The sequence below is a fragment of the Neodiprion fabricii genome, chromosome 7 (assembly GCF_021155785.1).
Source record: "Neodiprion fabricii isolate iyNeoFabr1 chromosome 7, iyNeoFabr1.1, whole genome shotgun sequence".
Classification (NCBI taxonomy): Eukaryota; Metazoa; Arthropoda; class Insecta; order Hymenoptera; family Diprionidae; genus Neodiprion; species Neodiprion fabricii.
The window spans coordinates 19,599,701-19,625,318 of NC_060245.1; the positions used below are offsets into that span (position 1 = coordinate 19,599,701).

General features: G+C 33.3%; 1 protein-coding gene across 5 annotated transcripts; it reads left to right on the forward strand.

Annotated features, from left to right (window-relative positions):
• The first annotated feature begins 271 nt into the window (after positions 1-271).
• On the forward strand, positions 272-25,516 carry LOC124186800 (ADAMTS-like protein 4). Of its 5 annotated transcripts, none has more exons than XM_046578810.1 (13): positions 272-289; positions 10,140-10,414; positions 16,902-17,055; positions 17,911-18,080; positions 20,430-20,526; positions 20,664-20,715; positions 21,151-21,296; positions 21,470-21,599; positions 22,554-22,818; positions 23,207-23,431; positions 23,823-23,981; positions 24,478-24,654; positions 25,246-25,516. In XM_046578810.1, exons 2-13 carry the CDS (start codon positions 10,358-10,360, stop codon positions 25,501-25,503), a joined length of 1,890 nt encoding a protein of 629 aa, XP_046434766.1. In that variant the 5' UTR covers positions 272-289; positions 10,140-10,357; the 3' UTR covers positions 25,504-25,516. The 5 variants fall into 5 exon arrangements, with proteins under 5 accessions (XP_046434766.1, XP_046434768.1, XP_046434764.1 ...); XM_046578812.1 differs by lacking the exon at positions 272-289 and adding an exon at positions 357-436 and having other exon boundaries at positions 21,154-21,296; XM_046578808.1 differs by lacking the exon at positions 272-289 and adding an exon at positions 358-436.
• The last annotated feature ends 102 nt before the right edge of the window (positions 25,517-25,618 follow it).

The following is a 25,618-nucleotide window of genomic DNA, read 5'->3' on the forward strand; positions in this document are numbered from 1 at the left end:
TTGAAATGTGTGCGAGTAACGCCTGCATAATCATCCATAGGTGCATAATACGTACATGAATGCATAAATGCATGTGCACATGTATGCCTGTGTGTTTGCGTGTGTGTGTATATATATATACATATATATATACACACATATAGTAGTAACCCTGGTTTTGTAGTAGAATGGACGTATACACACATACATCCATACATACAGGGCGTTCCGTATAAAGTTGGAGCGACGTCGGTCTCGGACTCCAGTTGAACGTGGTGGGCTTGCAGGCAGTGTTCAGCTGCCGTTGGTTGTCGGGACATAATTTACAATTGCACAGCTACGCAAAAAAAAATAAAATAAAATAAAAAAAAAAACAAAAAAAAAAACACACACACACTGTATAAATGCGGTGTGTTATAAACGCGCGACATTCCGACTGTATTATATAATATAATATGTACGTAATACATGTATGCAAAATTTCATCCTTACACGGATTTAACAATAATCACGCGTAACGTAACTTTGATATCGAAGGTTTTTTGGTTTTTTTGTTTTTTTTTTTTTTTTCAGTTTTTCTCACCTACGCGGTGAAGAAAAATTTGGAGGAATATAATTTTGGCTTATTGTTTCTTTTGCCTTTTTTCCAGTCTCTCGACAAGGGTTGGAATATTTTTCTTGTTTGAACGATACGGTTTCATAAATTTTTGACGATGTGAAAAAAATTTGTGTCCTCGAGGTTTAAATTAGCTCACGTGCTTTGAGACGGTTTTTAAACCAACGACTTTTAGGTACCTGCTATTTTTTAGCTTAATTGCCGTCAATAATTGCAGAGTAATTTTTTTTTTTTTCCAACCTTGTGCCACTTCACGAACAGTGCGATACACTTGCGAAAAATCTTTTTAACCGATCGTTTTTATCCTAATATTATATTGCAACGTAATCAGGTTGTACGTTCTTTTTAATTTATTTTTTTTTTTTTTTTGTTCGTAATGATTCTTGTGATACGTATAAATTTTTAATAACCCTAATGTTGGTTAAATTTGAACGTTTAACGAGATGAGGAATATATGGAGTATAAAGTGAATCATGTACAGATCTGTGGTGTAATTTATGTGGTTCTGGATTTAATCGACGGCAAAGTTTTATAGATACCTACCATGATTTACCGGATGTTGTTAAGCGCCTGGATTTGCGGATAATTAATTTAATTTTTGAATTTTAAACGACGTTATTGGCTATTGACTTGAAAAGCAATTATCATATGATCACTGTTATAATTATATGTATATAATGATATATATATATATATATATATATGCATATTATCACGTATTTTGATGTGAAAATTTTTGACAAACGATAATCTCGTATAGTGTATGCAAAATTATGTCGATCGTTGTTTTTTTTTTTTGTGTTTTATTTTAATTCGTTTTTTTTTTTTTTTTTATCAAGAATAAGTAAACGTTCTCTTTGCTTTTAAATTTTGTTAAAAAAAAAAAGAGTCAAATTCGTCATATTGTTCGTCACATTTGCTTGATCCATACAGTAATAATTGAAACAATTTTGCTTATTTATCTTATGTATAACCCGATACATTTATATTATGTACAACAACACGTGACGTGATTGTGAATCGAAATTAATGATAAATAGCTTGCGAGACGATTTTAAATTACAAATCGACGTCGCGGCGTCTTGTAGAAGGGTTTAGGGGTTAGAGACGATAAATTGTAACTGAATCGTATATGTAATGGTCGTAAAATAAACGACGATTTATCTATTTATTTGTTATATATTGTCATAATAACATTATATATATATATACACACACACACACACACACACAAAACGCATGTGTAGCAAAAGATTGTAGAATATGGAATTTTTATTACGACACATGACAACGATCTGTCAAATTATATATTAAATAAGTATTCGCGTAACATGCTGTGATTGATTGTTCTTCTTCAATTCATTTCTGTTTGTTTGTTTATTTATTTATTCACGTGGCGCCGATCGTTCGACGATTGAAATTAGTCATCGATCATCCCGGAATATCTGATGACATTAAATTTTTTTTTTTAACTTTTATTTCTCACCAGTTTATCAGAAATCGGGTTTCATATTTTCGATCAGTTATAAAAATTGATTCCAAAGATATTTTTTCCCGTGGCAAAATTTAAACTCGTACGCGATTTAATTACGAGCATTGAAAATTTGTCGTTTAGACAAACTATCTCGTAGATTTAGGTATACGTTCTCTGTTTCTGCGTTTTGTTTTTCGTAATATTATGAAAGAATTTAATTTTTTTCTTTTTTCTTTCATTTCCTGACAAGTCACGAAATTAACGTAATTCACCTAATTGTCCAAAAAGAATTGAAAAAAAAAAAATAAACAAATACGTTCACAATACAAGTTATTTTATTTGGAACGAGTGTTTCGAATTCTATAAGAGTAGCACAGAAATAATTACTTTGACGATTGTTGGGAAAAACGCAGTCAGTGAATTGGTTGAGTTTAATTTTTCTTAAAAGACTGAATGACGCGTAGGTGAACTCTTTTAAACGGTTTGGCACACATTCTTGGGTTTCTCAAGTTACGAATGATCGTTGAAACGAATTCAACGACCTACAACAACGGTTATTTATCGCTCGTTATTCCTGAGATATTGCGAAATGTATAGTACGTGAATAGTTAAACTGTTCTGGTCTAAAAATTGTGCGAGTCTTTGATATGTTGATTTGTTTGCTTCAAAAATGGTTTATTTTTAAATTTACTTATTTTTCATTTCGCGCTGGCTAATTTATTCTTTGAACTTTAAGAACGAACCGTTTCATTACACTGAGAGAAATTTTTAGTTTCTCTTATCGCTCGGTCCTTATACTCCATGCCGTTTCTGTATTAATAATAGGAAAAAAAAAAGAAAGAATAATTAACCCTTTGTTGGCCATCTCGGAACAATTCATTCCAGACTGTTTTTTACCCACTTGAGGGGTGAGCGAAAATTGTACAAAAATTGAGGTAGCTAGTTTGAGGTTGTTTTTTGATATACCGACAGTCAGAATAATGAAATATTTGATCGTGCAATGAATAAAAATTGATAAATGATAGAAAATCGAGCCGACCGATCATTTTAGAGAAAGTACGATTGGACGAATTCGTTCTCATACTTTGGGGTTAAGATCTTTCTGATTATTTCACATGTGTAAGCGATGAATTTTACATTGTACAAAAGTATATTATTCAGCGTGTTAGATAAAGATAAAACATTTTCAAAAAGTATGTGGTAAAGTTTGTTTTTACTTTCAAACTCACGTTAGAATATTGTAATATACAGTTTGCGCGTGTGTAATTGAGTAAATTATTGCCTGTGGTATAAATATTTGCATATCGTAAATCGAATACCGGTTCTTCGATAGAATTAACGAGAAAATTTGCTTATACAAACTATAATTTAACCGGCGAACTAGTCGACGATTTTCCTGAACTTCATTCTCTTCCAGCAACTTCTTGATTTTCATTTCACATCTCTACGTTTCTTTGTTAAACTTTTTTTATACTTTCTCTCGGGATTTAGAGACGTTTAAAACAACCGCTTCATTACGGCTGGTATAAAGCGCACGGATGTTGATAAAACATACACATTCTTTGTATATAATACGGGCTTTACTAAAAGGTATACCTATTTCGAGTGCTTTTTATACATCCATTATTTTATCAAACCGTGAGACGCGGACGTACATTCATTCGTGAACTTTCCTGCCTGAGCAATAAATGTCACGGACCAGATATTTCTGTACCTATATATCTATATATATATATATATATATATATATATATATATATATATATATATATATATATATATATATATATATATATATATATATATAAAATATATATATATATAAAATGCCTCTGAAATACCACTTATCCTACACTTTACCATATCAAATTTTTTCATTTCTGCAAAATCCGTATTATAATAGTATGCCTGATCTACCTTAATTATCGATTTATCTCTCAACTTAGCTTCGCCGGGTTCAACTTTCTGCAATCATTAGCATTAGCATACACTCATAATAATCAGAGAACGAGTCTTAATATCTCCAGTAATTGAGGTATTCGAATTTTCTTACATTTGTCTTTCCTTCGTTCCTTCTTCTTCCGTTTCTTTTTCTGTTTTTTTTTTTTTTTTCTCAGCTGGTTTTCTCATCCTCAACGAATTGTTATTTGGGATCGAGAGAGTAAATTGAAATTTCTTTTTTTTTTTTTTGCTCTTTTTTTCGTTAATCACGAACGTTTTTTAAAACTCACGAGATATAATTCTCATTATTCTCAATTCACTGGGAATATTGTATAAATTTTTTTTTCCTCGTCTTTTTCGTATCGAAGTTACGTACTCGATTCCAAAAATCTTGCCTTCGTTCAACCTGATCGCATCGGAACGTTGTTTTCTTCAGGGAAACGAGATGACATGAAAAGTCTTGAAATTCCATTGGGATTATGACGTTGTGTATAATGAATCCGGGGAGAAATTTAAAAATAACGCATATAACTGCAGAGGTGACACTCTGGTGCGAAACTATATATTATGTTATAAATATAGAGGCCAAGGAATCGGCGGGAGGGACACACGCGTACATTGCGTTTGATGGATATTTATTGTTCGTTGAAGATTTATTAAAAAATTACATATGAATATTATGTACAGGGTGTCATATTTTGGAAAAAAAAAAAAAATATACGCGAATATATCGGAAACTGTAAGCGTTAAATTGTTAAATGCTTCGGAGAAAAATTGTTGCAAACAAGTGCCCGAACATTTTTTCAATGTTGAACAATCTTTTTTCGAAGACGAAAACTAAAATATGACCAAGCGTAAAAGTCACTCACTTTTCAACGAGAAATAAGAATATGCAGTGAAAAATGGAACGTGTTCGAACAACAAAAGTTGGGCCCCAAGGGGCCCAGCAGAGGCCCCGGGCCCAAAAACTGGGACGCTTGCCTGAAATAGTTTTCAATTTAATGCTTAGTTTTCGATATATTTGAGCATATTTTTTTTGTAATGGACACCCTGTATATATATATATATTTTATACATTAGAAAGTTATAAATGTAATATAGGAATTTGCGTTATACTGGGAGGATTGATTTTTACTAATTTTCATTTCCGAGAAATTGCTCGAATAGTTTGTTCAAAGTAAATTTTTTGAAGGATGAAAAATTTTTTCAATCGATTTTAGAATCTCCGCCGAAACGATTTTCAGGTGTTTAAAAAAATTTTATACGACATCGATGATTTTTCGCGAGGTGAAAATATTTTTAACGAGTTGAAAAAAAGATTCCACGACGAGTTATAACGAATTTGAATGATTTCGGTATTTTCGAATCTTGTCTGGAACTCATAGAATGGTGGTTTGTAAAAATAAAAATAAAAAATAGAATGAATAAAAAAATAAAAATGTAACAAAACAAATGTATTTAACAAAATTCGAACACGTTCGTGACGTTTTTTCGACTGACTTTGATATTCGTTCACGTGATTGTATACCGGTAATACTGAACTTATCTCGATCTATATATTAGAAGTGAAAATGAGAAAAAAATTCTTTCCTTAGATTTTGTGGGTAAAAATAAAAAATTCTATGCAGCGTGATAGCAAGATTGTAAGTATTTGAAATAAATTAGGCACCTTAGACACGAATTCCTCTTCTCAAACTGTATATATTTATATTTCGCAGTGCGTTCAATGTACGTACTTGCCTATCTAAACACAGCTGCTTATGTATTTACAACTTTGGACACGTATAGGCGTAAAAATATGGGCGAGATTTCTAGAAAAAGTTTTGAGTCTAGATTTTTTTTTTTGCATTGCCAAAATTCATCGATCCAGATCTAGAATCCGTTTCGTTTCTCCACTCAATAATTTGGAGGATTTGAAATTAATTTATTATAATTGAAAAGTTTTCGTTGAGCTGTTTAAGTTCGATTGAATTATTCTATCGTCGTGAAAACGTATTTTCGCATCGGTGAGAAAATACAACTCTTTCGACTTGCCGGAAAGAAAAAAAAAAAAAAAAACAAAAACGAAAGATGTATCTGAAATTGTCGAAAAGCGAAACTGAAAGTTGCGAAATTATAAAAAAGAATATTGTATAACAGTGATAAATGAATAGATAAAAAAAGTTTGGCTCTCAGATATAGGAAAATTAATGCGTGTATTATCATACAGCTGCAGAGAAAAATTCGAAACTAAACTGACATTTTTCACCAGTCATATATTTCGTGAATTATTGCAGGGCAATAAATAATCTTTGTTGTAGGTTGTTGGATTCGTTTTAACATCAACTGCTACAGATTGCATGATATGTAAAATTGGGTCATTGTTCTGGGTCGTATGAAAGAGAAAAAAAATTTGGAAACGAGATTGTGTGTGTAAAATTTGAAATTTTTGTTTTTAATGTGAAAGATCGATCGTCGCGCGATTCTTTCACCAATGTTATAAATTTTTTTCGCGTTCGTATCACGATCACCCTACGAAATATTCACTCTGATTTTATTTTATAAAATGGAAGAATATTTTTTCTTCCTTTTTTTTTTTTTTTGTTTTTTTTTTTTTTTCTCTTTTTACACATGCCTAGACCAAGTTCGTATTTTTTTTTCAGCCGAGTAAACTTGACTGCATTAGACATTTTTTGGTACACGTGTTTAGTGCGTGTGTGTGTATATATATATATGTATATGTATGCGTGTATATGCGAATGACGAATCTTGAAAAATTAGAATTCATACCATTACGCTTTGTCGGTACATTAGTTATTTTCTTATGTTTTTAAAAACACGGCGAAACGACGACGAGCATCTAGACCAGCCGTCTAATAAGAATGTCGTTTTATCTAATCTAATCTAATCTAATTTCGTGTAATTAACTGTGCATACCAGGGACGAAGGCTGGAAATTTTATGCCACTCACCCGTAAAACACATGTGAATTTCAACGACGATGACGAGATGGGATAAGAAGAAAAAAAAAACTAAATAAAATTGCCCAAAATTGCTTTGATTATTTATTTTTTTATTTTTTTTTTTTTTTTTTTTTTTTTTTCACCACGGTGTACACGAAATTTTTCCCAAAATTGATGATTAATTATTTTCAAGAAATTTATCTCACCTTGCCTCATGTATACTCGTATATATATATCTGTAACTTTAATGATTGTACTGAGAAAAATTTCATTTGTTAAAGTAACTAGAAAAATCGAGTAAAACAGGTATCGTTGAAAAAACCGTTTGAATATTGTTGGAACTACGAAAAACGAGGTACGCTTAACCATTTTGCGCTATCGTCGATATTTTTTTTGGCAATTGCAACGCAAAATCAGTTTTTGAGGTTTACTCTAGTTTTTTAGTTAAGCAAGGCTTTAACGTCAATTTATCGTTGCGCGAGCGTTAAATTTTTGGTAAAAAATGAAAATAGTTAAGGACTGAGCGGTAACTGGAAGTAAAAATTTCTCTCAGCGTAGATTGAATTAAATATGCTTGAACAGAATTATCGTTGCTGTCAGACTAATTTTTCGGTTATTTTCTTCTTCTTCATTCTCTGACTTCTCTCTATTTCTCTCTTCCTTCCTTTTTTCTCTCCTTCTTCTTGAAGCGCTCTAATGGATCAGCTCTGATCACAGTCTAAATAGTTACACATACGTACAGTATATGTATACATGGTGTAATATATATATATATATATATATATATATATATATATATATATATATTATTCTACTACGAGGCGCATAAAACGATCAGGGAACGATCGAATCTAACGAACCGACGCTAATGGGGAATAACTTAAACATACTCTTTACCAGTTATCCCGTTGTCGACTTGATTTGTTATTCTTATGACACGGAGTAACGTAACAAGTTCCGGAAGCTGCGGTTTACGATTCGTCGGATGAAATTGTTCCGTATAATTTAATATTTCACGGTATAATTGTGATAAAAGTTGAATATTTTATTGCACTGATAATTATTCATATAAACCAATACGTTGTGGAAAAAAATCAAAGCAGATACAGTATGCAGTTTATTATATGCGATATAACGTACGTGAGATTTGTATCTCGTGGATTTTTTTATTTTTTTTTTTAATTTTGATTTTTTCTTCTATCGTCACAAGCTTCTTTATCTCTGATTTATTGAAATCGAAAGATCGAGAGAGATACAGAGGGAATGAAAAATTCAGTGATCTTATTGTAGGCAAATGAATCACCGATGATATATGCAGTATACGTGATAACGAAAATATGTCGATGTGAAGTCAAGGCCTGTATTATTGTTAGTTTGCGACGACACGCTTTTATTCGGGGAGGAAGATTAAGAATAAAAAGAAAAAAAAAACAGTTCGCATTCCTAGCGATTTTTATATCGTGGTTTTTCATCTTGGCGATATGCTTCTGCGATAAATAATATTACGGTATAACGTAATTTGACCCGATTTGACGTACAATATTGTATTTTCTAGTGTTAAATATACCTCGACGAATGTTGATTAACATCTTGCATTCTCAGACACAGGTTGTATACATTTATGTATGTATTATGTGTAAAAACTTCGATACCATGTCTCTGGATGTGTAAACGAACGATGCTGTCAATGTGGCGTTTTTAAAAGAGTTTGATAAAAAAAAAAAAAAAAAAAAACAACAAAAAACGGAGAAGCAACAACGAATAAAGCAAGATTCGATTCACGAAATCGAAGACTTTGTAATTTTATGAGGGTCAAAAAACTGTGACTACATCTTTTTAAGACGTATATTAGGGTGAGCTAAAAAAGCTAACATATCGAATCTATGGTCTTAAAAGGACCTATTTGCTGAGAAAAAAATTGTCCCGTTTGAAGAAATTTTTAGCTCAATTTTAAAAGGTGTCGCTGGCCATTTGAAATTTCCCATTTAAGTAATACGCAAAAAAAAAAATTTGTTTCATTAAAAATGCTGTAACTATTGAACCGTTTGAATTGAAAAAAAATTTCCAAGCATATTCTTGCGGGACATTAAATTCTATAAAAAACACTTTGGAGTTGATTTTTTAGACAATTTTATGCCCCACATGAATATGCCTTGATATTTTTTTTTTAGCTCAAACGGTTCGAAAGTTGTAGCATATTTAACGAAGACAAAAAAATTTTTAACCCGTCATTTAAATCGGAAATTTCAAACGGCCAGCGACACCTTTTAAAATTGATCGAAAATTTTTTCCAAACGGGAGAGATTTTCTTCTCGGTAAATACGGTCCCTTCAAAAGGCCATAGACTCGATAGTTTAGTTTTTTTGGCTCACCCTGATGTGTAGAAAAAAAAAAAAAAAAAAAAAAAATTAATTTCTCATCGCTAGATTCAATTGCCTCAAAAGTGTTTTGGATTTTTATTTTTTTTTTTCTTCCATGCTTCTTTTTTATCGTTTTTCTCCCTCGTCGACGTCGCGTCGATATTGCTCAGATTGTGTTTCACGTCGTTTGACAAGTCCTATAGATTTCTGCACGAAGGTGGAACCTTGCTGACTGTTTACATTTGCCGTCTGATTAGAAGCTCTAGGCGGTATATAGGAAGACACGGCCTGGCCTGTCATACTCTTCGGTATTATCTTATACATACACGTACGTACGTAGGTACCCGAGTGGGTTGACAGCCAAACCGTCCGAGCTCATTGTCCCAAGAACCACGGCGTGTGCCGCTGCGTCTTTTTTTTTTATTTTGCCTAACGGCAATCGCTTGATTATTTCTCTTCTCGTCTCTTAATCGTCGTATCGACGGAGGGAATAATAATAATGATAATAATAACAACAATAACTACATAAACAATAATAATAATAATAATAATAATTAGAAGAAGAAGAAGAAGAAGAAACGAAACATTCCTCACGATATACCCGAAATTTCATACGTTTTATTAATTAAACACGCGTCTATGTAATAAATGGTGAAATTCAAACGTCCGCGTTGACGTGTTTCGATTCGATTTACAATTCACATTTATATTCATGTTTTACATTTTTAATACGTCGTGTGTGTGTGTGCGCGCGCACGCGCTTGTGCGTTTTTTTTTTTTTTAATGTTTTTTTTTTTTTTTTTTATTTCAATTATTTTGTCTTTCCAGAGGGACATATAATATATCCGTGGTGAAGTTGAAGAAGAAACAGTGAGAAAGTTTTGTGAAACAGACATGCGAGTCAAGATTGCAATACGTTGATCGAGAGTGAAATAATTTTGAGACCGAATTACGGGAGGTTGAAGTTTTTTTATTGTTTTTTTTTTTTTTTTCATTTTTTTTTTATACTCAACTTTGTTCAATATTTATATTCTTGTCATCTTCCGATGGGAAAAGAATTCAGGATGCAGCGGTCGTCGGTTTTCAATTCTCTGATCATCTCGGTAAGATTTCACTCGTTTCTTTATTCCAATTTTTTTTTTTTTTTTTTATTTATTTATCAATTTTTCTGTTCTCCTACAGGCTTACGCATTGTTCACGGTATTTGTAATTAATTCAAACCGGTGGAATCGGATTTTGCTTTGAAAATCATTCTTTCTTTTTTCTTATGTTTTTTTTTTTTTTTTTTTTTTTTTTTAGTAAAAACGAATTTCGAGAGAAAATTTTGGATTCAAAGGAAAAAATATTCTACTCGAATGGTATCAGACGAAAATGGTGATATCATGGATAATATCGAATGATTCGATTCTTAATTAAAAAAAAAAAAAAAACAAAAAACCAAAAAAAAAAAAAAAACAAAAGTATTTTCACATTTCTTCGACGGTATATGTACCTATGATATACAATTTTCTAGAGAAGAATTTTCACCGGGATAAGGAAAACCTGCTTGTTTGCGGTGAATGTTGTTTACCCGATAGCTACTTGCTTTTAACCCACCTTAACTAATTATCTTGCTAGTTTATTATGCGTACTAATTCCTCATGGTTTTAATGTACTAATCTTTTATTCAAAATTTGGCGCTCACAGTTTCTAATATATGTATAAGCGTGGAGTTTGATTTTAAGCGCTGCTAATCATTGGAATCGAGCCAATTTATCATCATTCCAATGTACGTAATCTAATAACACGTGGGACTAATAGGTATAGGTGTATATATATATATATATATATATATAATGTATACATTATACGGTAGTATAATTATACAGTTTGATTGATTGTTGTGTATACACATTCACGATTTACGTCTAACAGATTGATCATCGAAATTCGGTCAAGGTCCGATTTTTTTCCACCCTGTTTCCTTATTTTTTTTTTTCTTTTCTTTTTTCTTTTTTTTTCGTTTTCAACTACACTCGATTTTACTTGATTCGGATATGTTTCATTATAATTTCGTTTTTTTTTTCTCTATTTTCTTCTTACGAACAACGAAATTATCATTTTCCGTCTTACTTTATGAATGAATATATGTTGTTAATTATCGTGAAAAAAAAAAGAAGAAAAGTGTCACGCGTGGATAATTTTGGTATAAGAAAATTGAAAAATTGTAAAAATTCAAATTTACCGCTATTCTATGAATATATTCCAATTTGAAATAATCTTTCTTCAATATTTATACATATATATATTTACACACAGACACACGTGAGATTTCGTACGTTATTTAAGAGATTGAAAAATGTTTGGTGTTTCAAATTTACATTGAACATTGAGACGAGTAAAGATGAAAGGATGACAATTTTGAGACGAAACACGCATCGATGCGGCGTTGTTGTACAGTCGAGTTCTTATCTAACTTTAGAACGGTTTGCCACCTGTGTAATTATGTGTTTACGACCTACCCTCAGAAAAAAGGATTGTAATAAAAAAAGGGACTGCTTTATTTTACCAACATTTTTTTTTTCCCTTTTTTTTCACCAGCGATCTTCTTGAGAGGAGGGTCCTCGCTTTCAGATAAGCCATTTTTATGTACCTAACCGTTTATGTGTATTATAAGATTAGATATATAAGATGTTGGCATTTCTTAAAAGTCTCAAAAATTTCTCAAAAATCTTATATTTCGTCCCGATTATTCTGACACCCGTCCCACAATGGGGCGATTTTTTCTTCTATCTTTTTTTAAAGCACTTTAAACATTTTGAACAAACAAAACACCATGTTTCAACGTTCTGAAAAATTACAAAAAAGATTTTGCGTTCCTGTGGCAAAAGATTCAGAATTTAATGCAGAATTTTTTTGATCGAGTTGACATGAAATGTTCCGCATATATGCGCGTGTGTAGTCGTACTTGAGCCGATGACGGAAAAACAGTGGTGATTTCTCGTTGCCGTTTCTGATTTCATAATCGATCGCGTGAATGAGATTTTTATAATCATACAAACTGTGTGGCGGTGATAAAGATTTATTGTCAGAAATCTTTCATCAATCCGAGTCTTTCACTTTGTACGTGATTCGGGTTTCCAATGACTGTGAGCTTAATGTTCAGAGGAATAAAGAAGGTGAATAAAGAAAAGAAAAAGAAGCGTCAAAACTTCAGGGCAGCGGAAATTGAAACAACGAAAATATTTTGACGGATTTTGGTCGACGCATTTTTTCACGTCGTTGAAGAATGAAGGGAGAAAAAAAGATTAATCGAATTTCAAAACTGATCTCAATTACGACAAGTTTAATAATTCAGAATATCGCACAAAGTCCGTGAAAAGTTTTTGAAAAAAACAAAAAAAAAAAAAAAAAAATGAAAAATAAAATAACGCACTCGTCCGGTATATTTATACCTCCAGTCACGTAAACTCAGATTAAGTGTGGATATTATTATTCGAAGATGTGGATAAAATTTTGCACCGCGATTGGGTTGGTAAAATAATAAATAAATAAAAAACGATGTTTTGGAGTGACAATTGTTTAGACGGGAGTGAATGGTCGTTGTATAATATCACTCGGATAATTTCAAATGTTCATTTGAAAGCGGTTTGGTATGTTTGTAAGGTTTAAGTTGAAAAAATAAACATGTAAAAGTCTGAAAAAGAAAAAAAAAAACAAAAAACAATCGCAACCGAGTCGATAAGATAATTTGTTCTGAATAATAATAATAATAATGCCAAAAAGTTGTTAATAAATCGTTTGAACAAAAATTTGTTCAACAAACCTCTAGTGACGTTTTTTTTTTTTTTTTTTATTACACACAGAATGAATTCATTGATTTTTCCGAATAGGTGTTTTTTTTTTTTTTTTTTTATTGGCATCTGCGACGATTTAAAAAAGCCTGTTTTTGAGAATTTTTGGATAGGCTTTCGTAAATCGTTTCGTATACGTGACACTGAAAAAGTTTTAGAGGCACGGAACGAATAGTTTTATAAATAGAGCGATGGAAAATTTTGGAAAACGGAATTATTCAAAATCGCCGGAAATTCAAAAGAAAAAAAAAAAAAAAAAAATTGTTAGGTATTTAGAAAAATCAATGAATTCATTGCATATGAGATGCGTTGAACAAATTTTTGGTCAAACAATTTGTTGAGAACTTTTTGGCATTATTATTATTATTAAAAACGAATTACCGTATACGATTGACATTTTTCAAATTCTCTGTCTGATCGCGAAGCGTTCAATATACTCTCATCAAGATTCACGTTTGGTTGGGAATATCGGTCCAAGTAATACCTCAAGATATAGTTTTTTTCATTTCTACACACGCCATATTAGATCCACCATCTTGTATTTAGAAATGATCAAAATTCCGAATTCAGATTCGTGTAATCAGCGCCATTGTAAAAAAAACCTCCGAGTAAGAAAATTCAGGTGAAAATGTGTGTACTGAAATGGTTAACCTGTGCTTGGATAATAAAATCGGTTACTCGTAGTAGTTAATTCAAGAGAATATACGTTTTCACAATACGATACAAACGGTGTAAAACGTAACGTAACCGACCGCGTTACCGAAACTGAATGGACCACTCGATGACGCAATAGACAGACGTGAGGGAAAAATAACGCACGTTACGTATCTTGAATTTACACCACAAGACTCGTTTTGCTATTTCGCGGATGTTCTCCAGTCTCTGCAGCATCTCGAATGTATATATGTTGCTGTTTTACGCGCCTGTATTCATCATCGTCGTCGTCATCATCATCATCATCATCATCATCATCATCATCATCATCATCATCATCATCATCATCATCATCATCATCATCATCATCATCATCTTGCCACCAATCCCTCCAGTGGCTCGTTGTATTATAATTAGACTCACCTATCTAGTAAAATGCAGAGGCTAGGGCGTCTGGAGATCGCTTCTATGATTTCTCAATAATCCTCAAGGATCCTACAGAGGCTGGTTTGCTCACTTCTGATTTTACGCCTGGTATTTTCTCTCTGTTCGTTGGATTTTTTTTTTTTTTTTTTTTTATAACCAATAACGCGAGAAGAGGAAATTGTTTTTTTTTTTTTTTTTTTTTTTTTTCAAACGATCATCACTAACAAGACTCGTCATAATTCGTGACTGAGGTCAGTCTGGTTGAATTTGATTTTTGCATGTTAAAAATAATTCAATTTTTATTTATCGATGCGATTAAACTGAGTAATTTAAAATTCAATCGGGCGATTCGTAATTTGTTTTATTTTATCGTTAAAAATATAATGTTTATACGAATCTTGCAATTGTAAAATTCAAGTTTAAGGATTTTGTTGTGCGTCAATATTTTTTGTCCACTTTGCTTTTCACGTTACTCGTATGAAATTCGCGATTACGTTGTGACAAAATTACGAAAAGTTATTCACTTTTTGACGTAGGAAAGAAATTTAAAAAACAACGATTTAAACATCGAACGGAGAAAAAACAGCAAAACAGACAAGAAATTTTTCCAGAGCGATTGTAAAATTATCTCTGGAATTGTATGACACAAGCTTTTTTTTTTGCATTTCAATATAAATCAACAAACTCCGGAAACGATTCAATCGCTTTAGAATTTTTAATTAAAAAAAAAAACAAAACCAGTTTCGATGCATTTTTTCTGCACACATACACAGATTACGCTGCTGTTGCATAGCTGAAATAAATCGGAATTGATAGAATGGCTTGTTGCTTGTAGAAAAGAAAGTGAAAGAAATTAATAAAAAAAAAAAAAAAAATCAAAAGAAAAAATATTAAACTTGTCTCTGTTAATCAAAATTGTCGGTAAGTGTTTTTTTTTTCGTTAGTCCGCCGCAAGCTTACCTCGACGATTACTATCCTCGTATAAATTGAGATGCGCGCGTCATGTTTGAGAGCTCTGAATAAAAGCCAGTAAGATTATCCCGAATAAGTCTCTCCTACGCAATTATTCGTATTGTTAACATTTAACGAGGAATCACGAGGATCATACAGATTTTGATTACGAACCTTAAGCGGTTCGATCCGATTTGAATAATTTTTTATCAATCGAACGTGAAAATATAATTTTATTATTTTTAAATTGATGAGATCTCTTATTTGACGGTTCGTTTCGTCTTTTTTCACAGTGTCTAGGTAACTATACATACAGCTTTGATTTTGCTTTCGATTTTATTACCAAGTTTAGAATATCACTAAAAAGAATTGGAAATTTTTATTAAACGATCAAACAAAACGATTGTAGCAAATTTTGGTATAGAATTTCAGTGTAATATTGATCTTGAATGAAAATGAGAAAAAATTCAACCACCGATGATTTTCCGTAGTCTGCAACAATTTTCGAAATTGCTGATTTTATTTCTTCGAACTTTGCAAAATTTAGTCTTGTGTTTTGAATTTCTTTATATCCAATCAGCTTGCGAATGATAAAAGCTAATTCGAGAAGCTCAGATGGTTTGAATTCGAATTTTTATCTTATTTCGTTCAATTTATTAAATTTATTTACGTTAAATAAGAAGTGGAAAATTGTTAGTTCATCCAGCCAGCCAGTTTTAACTCAAAGGTTTGTTTTAATTCAAATCGACGAAACTGTTCTGACCTTTTTTCATGTTTTTAAATTAAAATTAGGATTTACGGTATCAATTCTTACCGAGTTTGTTGGAGCTGTTGACGTTGAACCGTTTCGTTGCTTTGATTCGGTGGCCAGAGACACGCCGCCACTTGATAGTTATTTCTATTTAGGATATACCTCTAAGCAGCCACCTTACTACATTAGAGATAGCTGTTGCACGCCACACGAAACGTCGGAAAGACGACTCGCTATTTAAATATTGCGTCACAAGCCGCGTACACTAAATCTTTCTCTGCGTAGTATACAACCATCAGCTGCGGTAATTGGAGGCTCAGGCATTTAATTTTCATACTTGTTTTAGTCTATTGCTATATCACTGCCAGCAAATTTCTTGCCACGATTACGTATAATAGAAATTAACAAAATGAACATTCGAAATCGCAATCGGCTCAAGTCGAGATAATTATCTCATTTTCGTAATGGTTTCGAAAAAGGTTCAAGCTTTTTTTTTTTTTTTTTTTTTTTTCATTTACAACGTTCTTAAAATAAATTGTAATTATTTAAGAATAACATCTCATTTCTCTGCCTCTGTTGTAACAAACTTGCATATTTATTGTTAACGCATGATTCGGATTCGTAGAATTATCGCTTGAATTATTGTTTCGTTGAGCTTCGTTTTTTTTTTTTTTTTTTTTTGTTTTTCATTATATCGCAGAATCTTTTGCGGATTACGATTTAATTTCTACCGTAGATGAAGAAATCCTTCTCTTTGTGCGAAAATCTTTGAGGATTGATTTTCTTGAACTGTAACAAATTCATATAATAGGTAATTAACTTTATCTAAAAATGAGAAATTTACGTTGATTTTACTTCGCGATTTGTCCGAGTAAATGTGGAGCGGAAAAAGAAAAGATGAAAGATTTTTGTAACGTTTTTATCAGTTTTATTCATTTATCAGCTGAATTTGAAGTAAAGTTATTTATCTTTCAGGTACTTTTTATTATTCATTTTGCAAGCGGTCGTCTGATCGATGGAATATTCACAGAGCCTACGTTGAAGCCTGGATATAATTTGGTCACTTCTGTGCCGCGGGGTGCAAAAGCATTGAATGTCACGCAGCTGGGTAACACAAGTAATATTTTGGGTAAGAATCAACCGTCGAATAGCGATTCGTCCTGTAATAATGAAACGATTCGTCTCGTTCCGACTAAAAAGTGAAAGTTCCGACTAAATTAATTGACGGTAAGAATTCGTTGGATCATAGGTTGAAAGAAAAAAAAAGAAAAAAAAAGAAAAAAAAAAACAAACGAGTGATTGTTTCCATAGTTTGAAAAATTTTATTCGATTTTTTTCACCGTTTTTCAATTCATTTTCTAACGTCTTTCGTTGTTGCGATGATTTGACATGGCAAAAGAATCGCTATCACTTGAACGGTAAATCATTTTGTGACGATCGAATAAGCTATAATAGTAATAAAAGCTTCGCGTTAGTTAACTACGGAGAATTGAGAAGAAGTTCGGGTGAATTTATTTTTATAGTTTGAATCGTTGCGTACAATATAAACGAAGATGAACGAGCTCTTGATGAAATATATTTGCAAAAACATTCACGTACATCACGCGCGATTCATCTAGACGGTTTGGTATGTCGATTGCAACACGAGTTCTTTAAAATTCGCATACACGTGTAGCGAGTTTAAATTAATCAAGATTATTTTAGACGAGCGAATGATTCGGCAATATTATATATATATATATATATATATATATATATATATATATATATATATATATAAGAACACAAAATAATATATACATCTTCTCAGATTTAATTTGAAAGGAAAAAAAAAAAAAAAATTACCGTTGGACAAATTTTGGAACTGATTTTTATTTATTTTTTTTTTTGTTTCAAGACAAATTTGTAAAATTTATACTAGGTTGTGACGTGTTGAGTTATCTTGGATAATTTTTCACAGTATCAATTATTAACGTTATTTCAGCCGTTACACGAAAAGATCGCAATTTCATTCTCAACGGCAATTACAACGCCTTTGCGAATTCCGGTTCATTCGTAGACTTGGGAACCACGTTCGTTTACACTCGGCATGATTCGCATAATCCGGAAAGCCTAGCCGCCGAAGGACCTCTTCAAGAGCCGATCGATATACTGGTCAGTGTGCAATAACGATAACAAGAAGAATAATAATTATAACAACAACGGTATAAATGATAAGTTGGCTGTTTTATTTTGCGCGTTGGTGAAGATTGGAGTGCGATTGATATTCCGAATTTGAAAAGTTCCAATAATGCCTAATTCCGCAATTTTTTGGTGGCGAAACTTTGAGTAAAGAAAGTAAACTTTGATCAAACATCAAGGTATCGAAATGGTCCAAAACTCGACGCTCAAAGTTCCGAAAGGGCAAAAATTCGATAAGTCAAAGTTTCGAAAGTGTGAAACCGAGAATATTTTTAAATCTGAAATATCCAAAATTCCGAATGATCCAAGATTTTCAGTTCTGTGGAACATGTGAATTTCTGACTTGATAAGACTTCACCACTTTGATCTTTCTTTGTTTTGGATTTTCTATATTTTTACGTTTGGAATTCTGGTTTTCGGTGTTTCTTAATTTTTACACCCACTCGTTGAGTAAACTACGCTCTGTGAGTATATTTTAACTTTCGAAATTTTACCCTATTCGAAACTTTGCTCAATCGTAACTTGAATTTTTGGAATCTTGCATTTCTGAACTTTGAGTAGTCGGGTTTTCGACTGTTCAAAACTTTGTTGTTTCGTAAAAGTTTGATTTTTTCACTTCAAGTTTTCCCATCCAATAATTCGGAATAAGGCGCGTTCGGAAGTTTTCGAATTCGGAAATTGAACGCCCCGAAGATTTGGTCGAAAGAGTGCTCGCGCAAGGTTTTTGAAAATTCAACGTGACGTGTTTTTTCGCTGTTCTCCACGTCTGTATTCTCGTGTTTATTCATTTATTTATTTTTTTCAATTCATTTCTTATTTTATTTTTCTCTCTCTCGAACCTGAAACGACACGAAATTACCTGCGTTACGCAACAACAACGTGAACAGACTTTGTGTGCCTACTACGGAGCTCGATAAGAGAGCCACATGCTCTTCCTCTTCTCGTATTTTTTTATATCTCCTCCGAGTAGGTATAATGTTTACTCAAGGATTTCACTCATTCGTATATACACACTTGGAAAAGCCTTCTTTCCTTATTATGTACCGTTAACACGAGTGACTCGACGCTCACTTTAATTATTTGATATAACTATTTTTTTACATTATATCGTGATCGTTGACAATTAATGGGGAGCATCGATTATTATTGTTCTTCTTACAGGTTAGGTCTTACAATTTACTTACAATTAGTTCAATGATTTCTTTTCCTTTTGTGTTTCTATTTCTCCAATTATCGTCGTCGTCGAATTTTTCTATTTACTTTATTCATCGAGTAAAGTTTTTTTTTTTTTTTTTTTCCAAACTATACACAAAATCAATTATCGACTGAAGCTTTCTGATAATCGTATACGCGATATTGTTTATCGATCGTTCGTTATTTTTGCTTTTATATCTCAGAGGTTTTAGTCATGATAATTGTTAAATATGGTTTGCGTTGTTTTATGGTTTTGGGAGATGATTTTTTCTCATATTTGAACACCCTGTAAACAGAATTTAAACATCTTTATACATTGGTATTTCTTCTCTTTTACTTTGTGAATAATTCATACGATTCTGGAAAAATCCAAAGCTGGGATATAAAATGGCAAATGAGGGGGAAAAAAACAAAAACAAGAAACGTTACGTTAGCAAAAAAGATTTTTAGTTTACTTATATACCTCTAGGTATATGCATATAATATACGCATTTACTCTTGTATTTTATTTCTGACGGAAATTCTAGCCTCTTATTTAATTGATATTCTATTTTATTGTCTTGGATGTTAAGCGAGTTAATTTGAGCAATGCTCCTAAATGTGTAATTCCACGAATAATATTACGTCAACCGGAGCTGAAAATAACACGTGATGGACTGAGCAGATCCTGCTGCATGTGTAAAATGAGTGAAATAATAAATAATATACATAGCTGATTCTTGCGACATTAGGACACCTTGCAAAATCGCGCTAAAAATAACACATTCAAAAATTCAGTGACAGGGTTAATTTTTCAGTTATTACTTTTCACAGTAAGTGTTCTGGTAAAAGTTTTTAAAAAAATCGCGAGAGTGTTTTAGAATTGGAGAAACAATTTAAAAAGTCAGTAATTAAATCGTTGATGCGGTATGTATTGTAATAATTTTGAAAATGTTTCATTTCGGAAACCAAATATTTTTCTTCTCTTGTTTCAGAAAAAATTAATTTGTTTTTGAGATAGGTTTAAAAAATGATAGGGTAAAGACGAGTGATCGAAAAAATTTGCCAAAATTCTTAAAGCTTTTCAGGAGTCGTATTAACGCAGAAAAAAAGTATTATATAAACCATAAAAATTATCTCTTTCCTCAGGTTTTCTATAAAGAGCCAAATCCGGGTATTGTCTACCGGTATTTGACCTCCGGCCAACAGCCGACAGCTTCACGTTGGACTACGAAATTTGCGGCAGGTATCGGAAACGCGGCGATTTTATTTATCCGTCGAAAAAAAAAATTAATTTTTTATTTGAGAATAATACCGTAGATTATTTCCTCTTATGTATAATAACCTATTGTAACATTTTTTTTTTCACATCACATTCTGCAGCGACGAGCAAGACTTCGAACATATTTCCACCTGGTAGATACACCGCGAGAAGGTGATTATGGAATTATTAATATTATTACTATTATCGCTGCAGTAAATAAGCTGAATTTATTTGAAGGCAACGTTTTTCTTCCGGCAAACGTTTATAAAACTTGTCGTAATTAGCAACAAAAGTAACCTGGCAGAGGAATATCTCTTGAAAAAAAATTGAGAAAAGACAACGTCTTCCTCTAATGTTGTTGAACGGAAAAAATTTTGATAGTAACGAAAGTGGGATTTAAAAATTTAATTTTAACGATATCCTTCTGCGAGGATTTTTTTCTTGCTGTACTCACAAGTTTGTCAGTTATGGGAGCTAATTGACAAAAAAAAATTTCACTTGCAAACGAAACACCCTATAATCAGAAAATCGTTTTGGGAAAATAATTATTTTAACGGTTTTTTTCCTTTGTTTTTCTTTTTTTTTTTTTTTTAACTTTATATCTAGAAGAGATACTTTGCCTGTGAAAAATCGTATAGCAGACGACGAGGCTCAGCCTTTGTCAGTCGTTGTGCCACAAAGACGGTTACGAAGGCGTAGATTTGTGTGGAAAAATCACGGCCTCACCGAATGCAGCAGGTCTTGTGGCGGAGGTGAGTGCAGGTCGACAAAAATAGGCTCGTAATTCGTTTAATCGGTATGATAGATTCGGTTGAAGATCGCGAAAGGTCGTATAATTGCCTACCGATTTTACTACAACGTGCCGATTTTTTTATACTTCCGAGTTGGATGTTCGATGATTGCATACATTTTATTTCTTTTCAAGGCATTCAGACGACTAAGTTTGTCTGCATTCGTGAACAGTCGCAGCAGCAAGTTCCCGACAAGAGGTGTCATCATTTGGAAAAACCGGTCGGACAAACGGTCAGATGCAACACTCGACTCTGTCCTGCGAAGTTAGTAACAGAAAAACCGTAATGATCAGAATTAAATTTTGTTTCAGTTTCGCAAATCGTTTATTTAATATGAAAACAAAAATCTTCCAAATTTTGAAACCACAAACATGCAATCTGCACTCTGTGGTACCTATGTAATCGAAATAGTTGATAGTGGGTATAAAATGCTGGTTCTGGATACAGATTCCTTTACCGATATTTTACGGGCATCTAGCCAAGACACAAACCCTTTTTTAGAATATTAAAAACTGGGGGATATCACCGCTCTGATTGACTTTATCGATGATCGGACCATTTAGTTGTCCGACTTTATCGGTGGTCCAATGAATTCGTCGCTCTATCTTATATTCGATATCTTATCAGAAATCACTCAAGGTCGACGAAACAATTCTCACAAAACATTCTGGAAATAGATTGGCGTGGGCGCGAAAAAAAGTCGATCACAGTGACATCGTTAACTTTCTGAGAAAAAGGTTTGAGTCTCCGCTAGACCTCGGACGTCGATATAGTGGAAAGGGGGTAAAATGACGGCGGAGTAGAGTAAATTGTTAGTAAGGTAGAGCAACAAAATTATCGGTCGATCGATAACATCGGACAACTAAATCGTTCAATGAACGATAAAGTCGAACAGAGTGGGGATATCTCCCATCGTTAAACATTCTAAAAAGGGTTTGTGTCTTGGCTAAGTGTCGGTAAGATGTCGGTATAGGAATGTGTATTTAGAACTGGCATTGGATATCTACTGTCAATAGAGTTTTTCGAATTTTTCTTCGTTCTAGATAAAAATTTAGTCCACTTTTTTTTTTTTTTTCAACTTCGAGGAATTTTCAGCGATATTCAGATCGTTAAACGTTGATATTTGATTTTTTATTATTTTACAAAATACCGGGGAATCATTATCTCCATATTTCAACATCCTTTTAGCATCTGGAATCGAATAAATTAATGTTCAAGATGGCGGGCAGGGGTGTGGAGCGATTGTTCAGTAAGTTGTGGCACCGGATATCGCACTCGCGAAATGGAATGCGTCCAGGAAGTGACTTCGGCGTTGACGATGAGAGTTGCCGACGGTGCTTGCATCGAGCCGAGTCTCCTGCCATTGAGAGAGGGCTGCGTTATGCGACCGTGCGACGATCCGCTCATCGATAAATCCCAAGACGTAAACGTATTCGAGGAAAATGCTCGTCCCTCCCAATGGAACGCCGAGCCTTGGTCTGAGGTAAAAAATACTAACTCTGCAACTCGATTCTGTCTCCGAAACTGTTACGAGCTTCGTATTTTTTTTTAACTACGAATATAATTGAACAATACAATAACTAATCGATCGGGATATGTAAGAACATTTTCCGCAGTTTTCGTTGATTCGTTTCATACATTTGAAGGGAATTTTATTGCTTGCAAAACGAACCGCCAAACTTCGAAAAAATCGAGTATTGTTTTCCAAGGAATACCTAAGTTTGTTTTTCTGTAACGTTTCCAGACCAATGAAAATTATTTGACCAATTGCTACAGGCAGTCGAGAAAATTTAATTTAATTCACCCGTTACTCTTAATTGTCACATCGTATTTTTGATAAATTAAATAGCAAATTGTGAAATATGATGCAGTGCTCCGCGACTTGCGGTCCTGGGAGAAGAACGAGGATTGTTTCCTGCATAACAACGACCGGGCGACCCTGTTCCCTCGATGAAAAACCGCCGTACGAAGAGTCCTGCAATTTGGGAAATTGCAGCCCGAAACTTGCACCACCTGTTGATCCGACGCTGCACTCGAATTCGATTTCCACATTTACTTCGGGCAGTAGGTGGCTCTTCACTGAATGGTCTCGGCAGGTTCGCAGATTTGTTTGTTTTGAACGGTTTCTTGTTCTTTCGTTTTTGGCCAATTTTTTTTTTTTTTTTTTCGAAAGACATCAAAAAATCCATTTGTGTTCTCATTATTTGATTGAAGAATTTTTTCGTTAATTTCCATAATCGCTTTTGGTTTACGGAAAAGTGTTGGTCGTTCATTGGAGACATTTTTTTCCTCATGATTCAGAAGATTTTTACCATTAGTTTAATAACTGAGAAGAACAGTTCTTCCTTCGCAATTCTACGAGGGTAAAAAGTATTTATGACAACTCGCATAATGAGTAGTTTTATTTTTTTTTATATGTAAATATTACAATGTAATTCTATGAGGATTTTCGTGTTTTTTTTACCCATATCGCGATCCGTAAAACAGTGTTCGGCCGACTGCGGTACCGGAGTTCAATGGCGTCGAGTCGTGTGCGGATCATCGTCGCCGGAAACTTGCGACGAGTCGACAAAACCGAAAACAACCCAAGAATGCACAACGGACGATAGCTGCAGCGGTCACTGGTTTTCCGGTCCATGGACACGGGTAATTTTGGCAATTTTCTGCCCGAAATGGGACGTTTTTTACTTCAACCTTCTTGCAAAATCCTCTCATTTACACTGGGAAATCAAATTTAACCAAATATAGAATTCTCGGAGAGTTTATTTGCGGTGAATTAGTAGTGTAATAAAGAGTGTTCTGCGTACAGATTCCGATACTGACATTTTACCGACATTTTAGCGGCTCCACAGCTTAGACACAAACCCTTTTTTCGGTTAGGGGGTTATGCCCACTATGGTCGACTTTATCGATTATTGGAAATGTCGGTAAAATGTCGGTATCGGGATCTGCACGCAGAAACCTGCTCATGATACTATTTGAATTCTTCGATTTTATTTGGTTAACGTGTTAAAATAAAAGAGTGTACTTTTTTAAGTCTAGAGAATTCAAATTTTGAAATTCTATCTTTCTACAAGGGTTTATCATCATCTCTATACGAATGAAATTTACAGAAATTATCACTACTTTATTTCCTTGCCAGTGTTCGGCAGCGTGCGAAATCGGTGAACAGACCAGAGAAGTGATTTGCGTTGCTAAAATTCGGGGCATTCTTCACGTTGCTCTCGACATGAATTGTCCCGTTGAAAAACCGGACGCTAAAAGACACTGCAGGGGCCCCCCATGCCCACCCGCTTGGTTTGCATCCGACTGGTCGGAAGTGAGTATAAAACTCGGACACATAGGAAAACTTTATTATTCAACATTTCGACGAACTGCAGAGCTTCCACAAATTTTGCCACGGGGACCTAATAATTTTTTTTTTTTTTTTTGTTTTGTGCCCGCACACAAGCATGAGAAAATTCTCAGGCATTCTCCGATCAATTGTAATCATTGTTGTTATAACGTTGTTTTTTTTGTGGGTCTTTGTCTCAATTTAGCGAGACGACTTATGAATGTTTTCACATTTTTTTCCGCAAGCGTTTTTCGAATGAATTTTTTTTCGATTTCTGACTTCTAGAACTTTGCGTACAGGAAATGAAGAATACAACGTTGATAATCATCGCGAGAAATCAATTTTGGACATTTTTTTTTTTTTTACGTGATGTATTTTGATAGGTCTCATAAAAATTTAATTCTAATGCTGACGTACTTTAAATGGGCAAAATTTAATTGTTCCATCAAGTCGTGGAATAAAATGTTCAAAATTCTTAAATTATCTGACAAACATCTGTTCTTCTTCTCTTTTATACCCGCGATTCTTACCTCGATGAAAAATTTCTCATCGCTATCGCGAACATTTATTTCACAGTGTACCCGGACTTGTGGTAGAGGAATGCAACAGCGTGTGGTAAAATGTTTGGAAAGCGACGGCCGGCCGGCGCAACCAGGAAGAGAATGTCCGGAAGCAGATCGTCCGGTTTCAAGATTGATCTGCAACGAGCATCCGTGCAGAAATTCGGACGACAATTACGGGGCAGAAAACGTTAATCGCGTTGTCCAGATCCAGAATGATCCGGAAATATCAAACAGTGAGCGATGGGGGATGAATTTTTTATTACAAGCATGAAATTAACGAGCTGGAAATCAGAAAAAACGCGCTCGCTTTTTAGAAAATTTTTATAATTTCAATCCGACATTTTTATATTTTGAAGTTCGTGCTGTTTTATTGTGAGAAAATATTT